General features: G+C 38.1%; 1 protein-coding gene across 10 annotated transcripts in view; it reads right to left on the reverse strand.

Annotated features, from left to right (window-relative positions):
- GIGYF2 (GRB10 interacting GYF protein 2) overlaps positions 1 to 13415 on the reverse strand; it is a 131732-nt gene that overhangs the window by 73908 nt on the left and 44409 nt on the right. For 6 of the 10 annotated variants that reach the window (XM_004001779.5, XM_012187476.4, XM_060399237.1 and 3 more), the window contains 3 exons: positions 8167 to 8278; positions 3911 to 4022; positions 2819 to 2859 (listed from right to left, as the gene is read on the reverse strand). In XM_004001779.5, the coding sequence (XP_004001828.2) occupies positions 2819 to 2859; positions 3911 to 4022; positions 8167 to 8278 (265 nt within the window). The remainder of the gene's footprint in view (positions 1 to 2818; positions 2860 to 3910; positions 4023 to 8166; positions 8279 to 13415) is intronic. The other 4 variants (XM_060399245.1, XM_042245129.1, XM_060399252.1 and 1 more) reach the window with 1 other exon arrangement.

A 13415-nucleotide genomic window follows, 5' to 3' on the forward strand; every position in this document is an offset into this window, starting at 1 on the left:
CAAACATATTTATGTTTTTGTAGATAAAAAGGTTTACATATAATTTAACTCAGGGAAAAAACCTCCACTAGAAAAGGCAAAAAATAATTAGGCAATGAAGCATTTTCAAACCCAAATTCCTGTTTCAAACTTCAAATAGTTTTTTCTATAAACACAAAATGAGTGTTTATTCACCAGTAGGAGGTTGGACTAGATGAACTCTATTATTTCTTTCCAAATCTAATACTCCATGAAAATTATGCTTTCTCTGCTATTTTAATTTTACATGTGCAAGGATGAACCCTTTCCCTTACCTCTGGTTTAACTTAAGACTATCTTTGTATCCTTGTCATTTCCATTTAAAAAAAAAAAAAAGCAAACTGTCCTCAACCAAAACAAGACCCAAAAATGTCACCCTATCAGATTTCAAACAGATTTGTTGCTACTCTTCTGAAATCTCCCTTATCCAGTCCTATGCGGGCAAAGGGAAAGAGGCAAGCAGTTGTGAAAAGCAGGGCACAGCAGCAAGTCACGTTTTCCTATTCTTTGACTGAAAGGAGAAAAAAATAAAGAACTCTGAAGTGGTCTAAGACTGATAATAGCAAGGTATATCAAGGACACAGAAACTTAATTGAGAACTTTTGTGGTTTAAAAACCTTAGGCATTCTTAAATACTAGCTAGAACAGTAGTTTATTTTCCAACCCAAGACTGCTGTAACACAGATAAGACAGGATTTCTTATTTCTATAATAAAGTAACAAAATTCACCTAACCTGTGAAAATAAAGTAGTATTGAAGATTTACAAGTTATGTTTTCTCCTAAGAGCCTCACATCACTTACACAGGTCACACAGAGAGGATGCCCAAAGTGGCATAACTAGGAAGTGGACAGGCCTGTCTGGGCTCTCAGTTTCAATACAGATGCAGGACCTTCTCCATTCAAGCCAAAGGAATCTCCTACCATACTATTTATACATAAACTTTGCATCTGAAAATTAGATATGACTTTCCCTAGACACATACGAACTAGACCCCAAAAAAACTCTGTTGGTATACTAAGGCTATTTAATGACAGCTAAAAAATGCAATCAAATACTTCTGTCTAGGAGATTGAAAGCTTCTGAGAATGATTCTTTCACTTCAAAGAATCACATCTTCTGTGTTAAGGGGATTAAGTTTTCTGCAAAGGCCCCATTATCCTTTCAGGTGAATGGAGTGCAAACTGAAAGAGGGGAAATTTACTAGAAAGTGGGACCAGCAGCACTAACTCTTGGCTCTACTGCTCACTTACCTGAGCCACCTGGGAAATTAGTGACAGTATCTCAGATACATGATCCAGGAGACCACAATGTCTCGGATACATGATCCAGGAGACCACAATGTCTCGGATACATGATCCAGGAGACCACAATGAAATGATGTTAAAAATGCTTGTGGAAACCAATACAGATAGCGTTAACAGTCCCAATAAACTGAAGACAAGAAGATACCAAAAACCATAAAGCCCACTTTTATATGTGTGTGGTTGCTGTTAGCTGCTCAGCTGCATCCTACTCTTTTGACCCCATGGACTGTAGCCCACCAGGCTCCTCTGTCAATGGAATTCTCAAGGCAAGAACAGTGGAATGGGTAAGCCATTTCCTTCAACAGGGGACATTCCCGACCCAGGGATCAAGCTTGGGTATCCTGCATTGCAGGTGGATTTTTTACTATCTGAGCCACCAGGGGAGCACCTTATATATGTACAAGCCCTTATTACCAACTGCTAGCAACAACCTAACAGCCAAAACGTGCTATGCCTGCTTCAAAGTATTTCAAAATGCACTGAGTCGAACCTTTCTGTACCACCTGGATTTTACTTTAATGATCTTTTAACTCCATCCTCACAGAATCATTACTGTGAGATGATTCCTAATGAACAGACATTATAATTTGAGTATTACAGCGCTTTTTCTGCCTCTATATTCTCCTGTGGGTATTCACAAAGGTCATGCACAATTCTTACCCACGTTTCTAATTCCACCCAATTCTCCACACATAAGAAGCAAATACATAACAACAGTCTCTAATTTTAAAGAGAACAAATCATTCTGGAACTTTTAGTATTTAAATCATCTTAATTTGCTGTCAAAGGGTATCTCACAACTGATCAGTATGTCAGTGTGTCTCAACAAACTAGTCAAGTACTGCTATTCTGGTAGAATGTAAGACATAGCAGGAGCAACATTTTCTTTTTTAATTTACAACATTTTCAACAAAAGTGGATTACTTATAAAAGTTCAGAATCATTAGAAGTGAACATCTTATTAAAAAACATTCAATAAAAGCCACTATAAAATATTTTTATAGACCTAATGTGAAAACTGCCCTTTAAGAAAGACTGTCATTTATCAAAAAGACCAGATGAATAAATGACTAAAGTAAACACTGCCACAGTTTTAGCCTTTGCTCTCAGATACAAAAGCAAACCTTCTAGCATTTTCTCTATTTCTTCTCAGCTGTGAATGGCACTGGAAAAGGAGTAAATAGGCTGCTTCCTAACTTGAAATTTCAGTTCATAAGGTAGCCTTAATAAAGAATACGTCTTGCAGAGAATACACAGACTTAAAAAGTTAAACCAAGTAAATCCTAATATTGTATTTATTATCCCTGGTTTCATGCAATACAGCCCTCAAATAACCATGGAACTCTAAAAGCAAGCAATGTTACAACCCCATCTACTGGAGAGAGGCAAGTAACTGAGTCAATTTTTAATTAAGGTATCCTTTGTGAGCCTTGTTAAGAACTAATGCCATGGAAATCCATATAAAAATACTTCAGAACAGTAAGAAAGTCTTACCTACATCTTTTCGTCCTGGTTTGTCAAAACGTCTGTCACCCCTAGAAAAGGTAAAATTAAGTTTCAAAAAATACATGAGAGTAATACAAAGATTTCCCATCCATGACACCCACTTTCCTATCTTTAACAGCATTTCCTTTTCAAATTATAAAACAAATATATGGGTTTTGCCTAACATTTGGAAAACACAGAAAAGCACAAATATGAAAACAAAAATGTCCAATGTCTCACCTACCAAAAGCTAGCTTTATACTCCCAGAAACTTTTTTTATTAGGTACATTTCTAATTAAATTCATGTTTTACTTTAGGTATCTGCTGTACAGAGCTTTATATACTGTTTTCAGAAAATGTGTTTTTACACATGATTAAATATTCTCAAACTCTTCCTAACTTTTATGGACAAGGCTTCCTTGGTGACTCAGAGGTGAAGAATCCACCTGCCAATGCAGGAGACACGGGTTTGATCCCTGGGTTGGGAAGATCCCCTGGAGGAGAAAATGGCAACCCACTCTGGTATTTTTGCCTGGGAACTCCCATGGACAAAAGAGGCTGGTTGGGCTACAGTTCATCAGGTCAGGAAAGAGTCAGACATGACTTAGTGACCAAATAACTACTGTGTGGGTATGCCATTATATAAGAAACCACATTGAAATTAAGTTGTTTGGCTTATTTCCCATTGTTCTATATTATAAATATTATCACATGGACATCTTTGTATATTATCTGCGCAACTGCCTTTGCTCATCTTGAAAGACTTCATATAAAGTCACAAGCAATATAGAAAAGATGCTTTGATTAACAGCAAACAATAAAACGAAAATGCCTCTCACTGAGTACTAATCAAATAGCATATCTAATTAACTATTAAATATCCATGCAGGGACAAAAATATTAATGTATTTATCTAGAATGCTTCTTCCTTTAAATAAAGATCATTTAAACACTTCTAACATAACTCTTATTTAATTAGTAGCATTTTTTGAAAAGTGCAACTCTGTAACTATACAAAGAACATTCTCCTCTGCAGAAAGCAGAGAAGAAATGCTTTTACACCAAGACTCTTTACCCCAAGACTTGACTCCTCCAGTTACCTTTCCTCCCAGCTCTGTGACCTGTGCATTTCCCTGCCGCCTCCTCGGCCAAACACCCCCTCTACTTCATCAAAGCTTCTTTGGTAGAAACCACATTCGCCTCTGCCTCTGCCTGAAACAACAACACAGAGAAAATGATGGTCAGATGTCAACATCTGGCACAAGCTGAACACCAAACATTCAACTCTGAAGTGATGTCTATATACAAAGCAGGATATCTACATTTAATATTTAGCAAGGCCCACTGAATCTTTACCAGTGAGACCAATAACGGCAATGACAGCAGTGAAGTAGCCAGACCAGAGGAGGATATAAAAAAAAAACAAAACTGTGTTAGAGTACCAGTTCCAGTCCTGAACAAGAAACAGTATCAACATCAAGCTCCTTAACAGAAAACTCAATAGTGAAATTCTAAGATCAGTAAACCATTATGACAAATCAAACCTTCTATTGGATTATTTTCAATAAAAATGGAAAATGTGAGGAGTTTGAGAAGACAGCAGACAAAGTAAAAAACTAGGCATAAATGTTAATTTCTTTAACTCCATAGAAAGGATAATTTAATAGGGTCAACTAAACTATCAATTTTGTGAACTAACTTCTTAAAGAATATTCCACACCAACCAAAGGCACTCTTTCCCATCTGCGCAAATCTTGGAGAAAACTATCAGGCAGCACTAAATTCAAACCACAGAGCTGCTAAGAAAGTGTGCATGTAGGAATTTACAGAGGCTCCAGTGACTCAAATGCACACTGGCCTGTACTGAAGGCAATCTGATTACATTTATCAAATTTGACTCAACTTTCTAATTAGAATTTATCCTAATAGAAAGACTTGCACAAATACGCAAATATATATATATGGAGATTTTTGTCACAAATTTTTGAAAAACAGAAACATACATCAGTAAAGGACTGGCTAAGTAAATTTTGATCCAACAGTTCAGTAGAATACTAGGAAGCCACAGAAGATAAAATATTGTCATTAAAAGGAATCTACATTATTCTGTTGAACGACTAAAGCAGGCCAAAGAGCAATACATTAAAAAAAATTACAGTGTATATAAATGATATGACTGCATAGTTAGGATCAAGAAGGATATAAATCCAAATACTGCATCTGGGGGCAGAAGGCAATATGCACTTTCAGCTTTATATTGCCTGTGCACTGTGAGGATTTCCCAACTAATGTGCGCCATTTGTAACCAACACACAAGTTGAAAACTGGGGGGAGGCGGGTAAAAATTGTGCCTAGGCATGTATTTATACCTAGATAAAATCTTCCATTATCCCCAACTCACTTCTCCAACAGTAAAAAACCACCCAAGGAAAAATGATGAATCTTGAATAAAAGAATGAATGCATTCCAAAGCTAAATACAACTGAGTTAAATAACTGTTTCAAATATCCATACAGTATTTTTACTTTCTAGCATCACTTATCAAGAATTGACTCAGAATACAATTATACTTCTATATGATCTTACGATGGAATATAAGAATAATGCATAATTTTATGTATGTAATCATAGAACAATGATATCTTCTTTAGTCTAAGTATCAATATCTTCATCTGTAAAATGGAAGTGAGGACTAGAGTTGAACTATAATAATCCTAAAGTTACCTTTCAGTTGTATCAACTTAACTTCAACTTAATGTACAGTTCTGTACCTCTATCCTTAGGAAATATAGATGTATTATTTAAGATCTATCTTAAAAGTCTGCTACAAACTGTTAAATAACACTGTGGTGATATTTACAAAGATATTTTTAGGGAGAAAGAAAAAAGTCCCCTGTCCTTTTAGAGAACAATTTTGTCAAGAAAACCATTAAGTACATAGCACCCTGAAAAAGTATTTTATTCTGGAAACGTAAATATGAAAAACAGTGTTCAAAATTTGCCAGAAAAATAAGCAAACCACAAAATATTTCCTGCCAGTTATGACTAGCATTGGCACTGGTCCTCCTTATGAGCCCAAAGCTTTATAAGTGGGCACAAGAAAAGAATCTGATTCTAGAGCTTTCCGGCTTGTAAAATGTAAGGAACACTCTTCAAAGTGCAAGGCCCATAATCATCTATAAAAGTACTTCCCATATGAGGAGAAGCAAGTAACTATAACATGGAGAATCTTTCATAAAGTTAAATTTAAATGACTGCCCTAATCTCTGAGATTTCACCCTCTTCTTTGGGGGGATTAAAAATACCTCCTTTAATAATGAGGAAGACAGTGGCTGACGATTGTATAGATATGCTTTATTTTTAAACCTCTTCACCACATAAAATAAAAAGATGACAAATTCAAGTTGTTTCCCTGTTCACTTATTTAACTGTTACTGCTTCATGATATTCAGAAGTATGAAAGTCAATTGATTTTCACAACAAACTTCTCTCAAGCTGGAAAGAGCCAGGGCAATCATCTGATGTCAAGGACTGCTCGTGTCCCCCCCCCAAAAAAAAACAAACTACACTAATCACTATTTATTTAACCAACAGGTTAAAATTAAGCTGTAACTGAAGAAAACAAAACCACAGATTAAAGGTCTCATGAAACCGATAAGAATCACAGCTGGGACAATGGTGTCAGAAGTATTTCTCACTAAGTCACTTCATTCATTTAACTAGTTTCATGTCATCCATTCATATCAATGGTAATTAAGTCACGGCTTTTATTACAGTATTTATCTTTCATACAAGTCCCATTTAAATTCTGAATGTAAGAGTTCTATCCTATGTGATAACAATATACACTTCAAACCAGAAGGCAGGAAGAAATTAATCAATGCTTCATCAGTTTCTAGACCTGAATTTTTTTTAACACCTATTTAGACATTGGTTGGTATTTGCAACACACAACATTGGTGGTCACTTGAGGAACAAAAAACAGCTGCTGTGGGCCACACTTCTTAATTAATAAGACCTCTCACCGTCATGCCCTGAAAAGCACTAAAGGAAAAGCTCCCCAAGGGCAACCTCTTCTCAGTGCGAGCCCACCGCAGAAAAACCCAGGCAACATCGAAGGAGCAGGCCACAGTCACCCTCAGAACACCATCATCACAGCACCAAGAAGCACAGATCTCAGACGATTTCTGGACCAACAGAACCTAACTGCGTTTGGGAATCTAAATGGCCTGTGGACCTTCTGAAACACACATGCTTAAATCTCACCACCCAGTATATTCTGCTGATTCTAACAACTCTCCAGGTTAAAAACCACCATTTTAGAGACTGACAAATTCAGAAGGAAAACACATGGACAACCTAGTAACAGCACTTGATCTACAAGTAGAGTTTCAGTTAACCTCTTCATTATTCAGAACAGTTGCCTTCCCACATTCTGGATGAAACCCCTTTACAGGAATGCACAATTTAATACAGTCTCTATAAAGAGTGGGTATAACTCGCTCTTTTCATAAAGCATAACTGTAAGAATTTAGATACTCCACATTCAGGATCATGCCACCCTGGATGGCGCAATGTGTGGAGGCGATGGCTTCTTCTTTTTGCAGACATCCAATTCTTTCAAAAGCACCTTTTAAAACTGCAAGGTATGTTGAGACTTCTGCTATGATTTAGCCAACTTAGAAGTAAAAGCTCAAATAAATATTTATATTACAAACATTAAGAATGCCCTTAAGTAGCAGATGATCAACAAACTGCAAGCAGGGAGAAGATATCAAAGAACAAGTAATACCAATTATTCTTCTAAGAAAATACAAATCTATAAAATACAAAACTACAGATTATATAAAGGATTGTTGCATAATTTTTTCTTTCTTCTGCACCCTAAAAAGGTCTCGTACTGAGGAGACGGCTTTTACGAAAGCCTCTCTCTGGCTGGGGACACTCCTGGCACATGGCCTTATATGGAGACCCGAGTCACAAGAGGCCTGCAGGGACCTGGGTGCCACTCCAGCAGCCAAGGCACTTCAGGGAGCCCTGGCTCTCACAGCGTAAGGTCCCCTGGGGGTGAGGAACATGGATCACAAATATTTGCCAAAGAGAATTAGGACCATCTAGAATCATTCACACTCAAGTCTCTAGGCTCAAATCACCCTCTTCTACTCCAAACCAGGGATTGTGGAGTGGATACACTGAGAAATGGTTCCAAAAACAAACGTTCAGGACATTATGCAGTTAATGTCAAAGGACAGTTTTGGAAAATCAAATATCGAAATATTTTTAAAGTGATTTATTTATTTCCCTCTTCTCTCTCTCCACCATTCCGTTATTACTTTTTTCCCACATGAAAGCTCACCTCGCCCTCGTGAAGAACTTCGACCTCTAGGAGCCCCCACCACTGTTCCTCCTCCTCCTCGTCCTGTCAATCGCAGGACAGCAGCACTATTTACGGACATGGAAAAGTTTCTCTGCCAAAAAAAGAAAAGAAAGAAAAGAAATGGATAAAGCAGATAAAACTGCATGTTGTTCCTCACCATCTCCCACAGCATCTATGAACCGGCATCTAATGACTACTAGCGATGAGAGACAGTCACCACGTGGCACACTACGACATTCCAAAATCTGGTTCTGGCTGGAAATTTTACACTAATATTTCAGATCAACAAACTTGAACAACCAATGCTTACACCATGTTAGGTTCTGTACGTACCCAGAAGGAGGCAAGATATGTATGCATCATCATAATAAACAGAGAATACACAGTAAAAGAGATCTGGTTTGAAAGGGTTAACTACTGAAAGGTGGAAATGAGCAGGCGTCACGAAAGGTCTGAACCAACAGTTACAGGATAAAGAAAAAAATACTGGTCATTTTGCCTCATTCTGCTCATCAATGTGAATTACCAAAGCCAACTAGTGTTTAATAGAACGACAGGTATCAGGGATGAACGGGGAAAGGCAAAGTAAGAAGTGGGTAGGGGAAGAGAATGCTTGAGGAATAAACAAAATCCCAATCACTTGGTCATTAACCTTCATTTGCACCCATAGTCAATGTGGAAAAGGGTCAAATATGACAAGAACAGTAGTGGGTGGGCATCCTTCAAACATGAAGAGGGGACACAGGAAGACAGGAGGTCTGGGATTCAAAAATAAGTTTAGTCGATACTTCTGGATAAATGGAACACACGGGTTAGGAAAAGGTAAAGCAGGAAGCAATTATAAAAATACTGGAAAATGATCTATGAAATATAAAAATCCTAGGCATGTGAAACAATTTAATGAGACAGTTTTAAACCAAAAAACTTGGAATACATCTTTACTTGAATACCTTTCTATACACTTGGACTTCTCTGACAGCTCAGTTGGTAAAGAATCCCCCTGCAATGCAGGAGACCCCAGTTTGATTCCTGGGATGGGACGATCCACTGGAGAAGGGATAGGCTACCCTCTCCAGCATTCTTGAGCTTCCCTTGTGGCTCAGCTGGTAAAGAATCCGCCTGCAACGCAGGAGGCCTGACTTCGATCCCTGGGTCGGGAAGATGCCCTGAAGGGAAAGGCTACCCACTCCAGTATTCTGGCCTGGAGAATTCCATGGACTACAGGCAAAGAGTCGGACACAACTGAGCAGCTAAGCACAGCACAGAACCTAAAAGACATCTGTGCAAAAATGCAGTGGTATGGTACAGTGTGGAAAACACAGCTTCAGCATGGCTGCAGCAAGGGTCCTCTGGACAGAGAGACAACAAGTGAGGCTTAAAGTACACAAATTCAGTAGCAGTTAACTGAATTTCGGGGAAATAAAAGTCTGCAATTCAACTACTTCTTTTAAGTCCAAACTGTTTCCACTGTGTTTGGATTCAAAACCAATGAAATATAATATTCCTATTTTAAAGAAATCAACATGTAATTTTGGTTTGAAAAACTTCTACTTTCATTACTAAATTTCTTGTTTTAATATATGGGTGATTTTCTCCTCATTACCTGTCACTATTTGTCTTTATGAGAACTATATTCAATAGAATTTGTTCAGGTAAACTTTAGAAACTTATTTTTTCCTTTGACTTTTATAGGCATATAATGATACAATCAAGTTAACTTCACAACGTGAAGACCAAGATGTAATTAATAATGGAAAACTAGAGGCAGATACCAAACTTAATCAATACTTATTTCAAACTGTATTTTAATAAAAATTATTTTTAAGAAAAGCTAGTTGAAACAAATGCATTAATTTATCTTGGGGCACACAGTAAACAGCAGTGTTACTGAATAACTCTTCTGGGATCACAATTAAGCAAGACTCTGAAATCCCAGAATCTAGATTCATGTATTCTAATACTGGAAAAATAGAAGTCAGTGTTAAATGTACTGTACATGCCAGAATCTGACACTGTTGAATACCTCATAACCAAAGTATTACATGTATGAAACTCAAACGAACCCATCTACAGGGTTCAGGGAAACTCATATGCTTTCTTTCACACATCCTAACACATTGCAGCTGAAAGTGAAAGTTGGTATAATCTCTAAAAGGCAATATATATATTTATCAGATACATTTGTCAAAGTATATTTTAATGTCCACACCTTTGACACAACAATTTCTCTTCTTACACATGTGAAAAATAACATAAGCAGAAAGATTTTAACTGTAGTACTGTTTGTGAAAGCAAAAATGGCAACTGGCTAAGTATCAATCAAAAGGAGCTGATCTAAAAATCATGGCTATCTACACAGGGAATTCTACACAATTTTTTAAAAATATGAGGCAACTCTTATTAGGGTTAACCATACAAATTGGCTTCCCCGGTGGCTCACTCAGTAAAGAATCCACCAACAGTGCAGGAGACTGCATGTAAGAGAGGAGACGGGTGAAAGCTGAGTCAGGAAGATCCCCTGGAGGAGGAGATGGCAACTCACTCTAGTACTCTTGCCTGGGAAATCCCATGGACAGAGGAGCCTGCCAGGCTACAGTTCATGGGGTCACAAGAGTCAGACATGACTTAGCAACTGCACCACCACTATCATCATACAAAACTGCTAATATTCAATCATTTCTGATCCAGAACCCACAGTTCATACAGTCAGCCTAACAGGCAGAGCTGGAGTGAAGTGCACGGAGAGGCTAGGCTGCCTGAGAGTCAACTGTGGATCCTTTGCTCAACTCTGTGCCTCGTCTCCCTCATGCATAGAGCGTGAAAAAGAACCTACTTCGTGGGCTGTTGTAAGCACTTAACACATCAGGCAACAAGTAGTTAGAACAGTGACACATCTTAAAAGTTGAATGAGTATCTGTTACTATCTCCCAAATAGATGCTTAGGTAAAAACAGTGTAGAACTGCATGCATAGCAGGCGTGCGCGTGCACGTGTGTGCACTTTAAAGAACAGATACAAAAGTAGCTGCAGTTATACTTAATAGCAGCCGTGGGTGTGTGTGCTTTAAAGAATAAACACAAAAGTAGCTGCAGCTGTATTAAATACCCTAGAAAGGGAACATAAGAAAATGAAAATAACAGTTAATTCTGAGGAAGAAAAAAGCCTAGGTCACTCATAGACTTGTTTTTCACTGTATATGCTTTGTGAATTTTGCATGTATACACATGTATCTAATAAAAAATGTATAAATGAAGTGACTTTCTTTCATATAAAATAAATAAAATACAACAATCTGGTAGCAGTTACTTAAATTACAAGTGTAATATATAGAGCTTTATTGACTATGCCAAAGCCTCTGACTGTGTGGATCATAATAAACTGTGGAAAATTCTGAAAGAGATGGGAATACCAGATCACCTGACCTACCTTTTGAGAAACCTGTATGCAGGTCAGGAAGCAACAGTTAGAACTGGACATGGAACAACAGACTGGTTCCAAATAGGAAAAGGAGTACGTCAAGGCTGTACATTATCACTCTGCTTATTTAACTTATATGCAGAGGACATCCTGAGAAACGCTGCACTGGAAGAAGCACAAGCTGGAATCAAGATTGCCGGGAGAAATATCAATCACCTCAGATATGCAGATGACACCACCCTTAAGGCAGAAAGTGAAGAACTAAAGAGCCTCTTGATGAAAGTGAAAGAGGAGATTGAAAAAGTTGGCTTAAAGCTCAACATTCAGAAAACAAAGATCATGGCATCTGGTCCCATCACTTCATGGCAAAGAGATGGGGAAACAAGCGTCAGATTTTATTTTGGGGGGCTCCAAAATCACTGCAGATGGTGATTGCAGCCATGAAATTAAAAGACACTTGCTCCTTGGAAGGAAAGTTATGACCAACCTAGACAGCATATTAAAAAGCAGAGACATTACTTTGCCAACAAAGGTCCAAGTCAAGGCTGTGGTTTTCCAGTGGTCACGTATGAATGTGAGAGTTGGACTGGGAAGAAAGCTGAGCGCCGAAGAATTGATGCTTTTGAACTGTGGTGTTGGAGAAGACTCTTGAGAGTGCCTTGGACTGCAAGGCGATCCAACCAGTCCATTCTAAAGGAGATCAGTCCTGAGTGTTCACTGGAAAGACTGATGTTGAAGCTGAAACTCCAGTACTCTGGGCACCTGATGAGAAGAACTAACTTATTGGAAAAGACCCTTATACTGGGAAAGATTGAAGGCAGGAGGAGAAGGGGATGACAGAGGATGAGATGGTTGGATGGCATCACCGACTCAATGGATATGAGCTTGGGTAAACTCTGGGAGTTGGTGATGGACAGGGAGGCCTGGCATGCTGCAGTCCGTGGGGTCACAAAGAGTCAGACACGGCTGAGCAATTGAACTGAATGCTTTTTAAACGTGATAAAGACATACAGGAAAATGTCCAATCAAAGGGCAACCAGAAGATCTTATTCGAGCACTGATTTTGTTCAAAGAAAACATTTATGTAATTACATTTTACACATGCATGCATTCATACATGTGTGTACATGTACGTTTAAGAGTATGTGTGGTGGGGAGGGTGTGGGTATGAAGTGCGCACACTCAGTTAACTTGCATTTTAAAGATAAACTAGCCTCTTCAGGTAACATCAGGAAACAAGATACATAGCAAGAAGCTATTTTAGGTTACTAGAATTATTTACCTCCCGGATAGGAGTAACAGGGTGAATAGGTATGCAAAACTCTAGCCTAGGAAGGTCTAAACAATTCCTGAACAGGTAACCATCCAAGGTGTTAATTTCAAAATATTAATGAATCTTTTGCCAGCTCTAAGTACTGTCCTATTCCAACATATATTATAAAAAGAAAGGCTAGCAAGTGTCAAGAATTCCTAAAGTTTGCATTTTTGTGCTGTGCTGTGCTTAATCGCTCAGTCATGTCCAACTCTTTGCGACCCCATGGACTGCAGTACGCCAGGCTCCTCTGTGGAATTCTCCAGGCAAGATTACTGGAATGGGTTGCCATTTCTTTCACCAGGGGATGTTCTCCACCCAAGGATCAGACTCCAGGTCTCCACATTGTGAGCGGATTCTTTACTGTCTCAGCCACCAGGGAAGCCAATCTTTACATTAAGCCCTAGTAATTACAGCATTCAAATCTTAACACCTTAAGATAAACTTTTCCATTATAAAAACAAAATGAAGAGTTACTTCTTTAGTGATTCTAAAACTAA

The sequence above is a fragment of the Ovis aries genome, chromosome 1 (genome assembly GCF_016772045.2).
Source record: "Ovis aries strain OAR_USU_Benz2616 breed Rambouillet chromosome 1, ARS-UI_Ramb_v3.0, whole genome shotgun sequence".
Taxonomy (NCBI): Eukaryota; Metazoa; Chordata; class Mammalia; order Artiodactyla; family Bovidae; genus Ovis; species Ovis aries.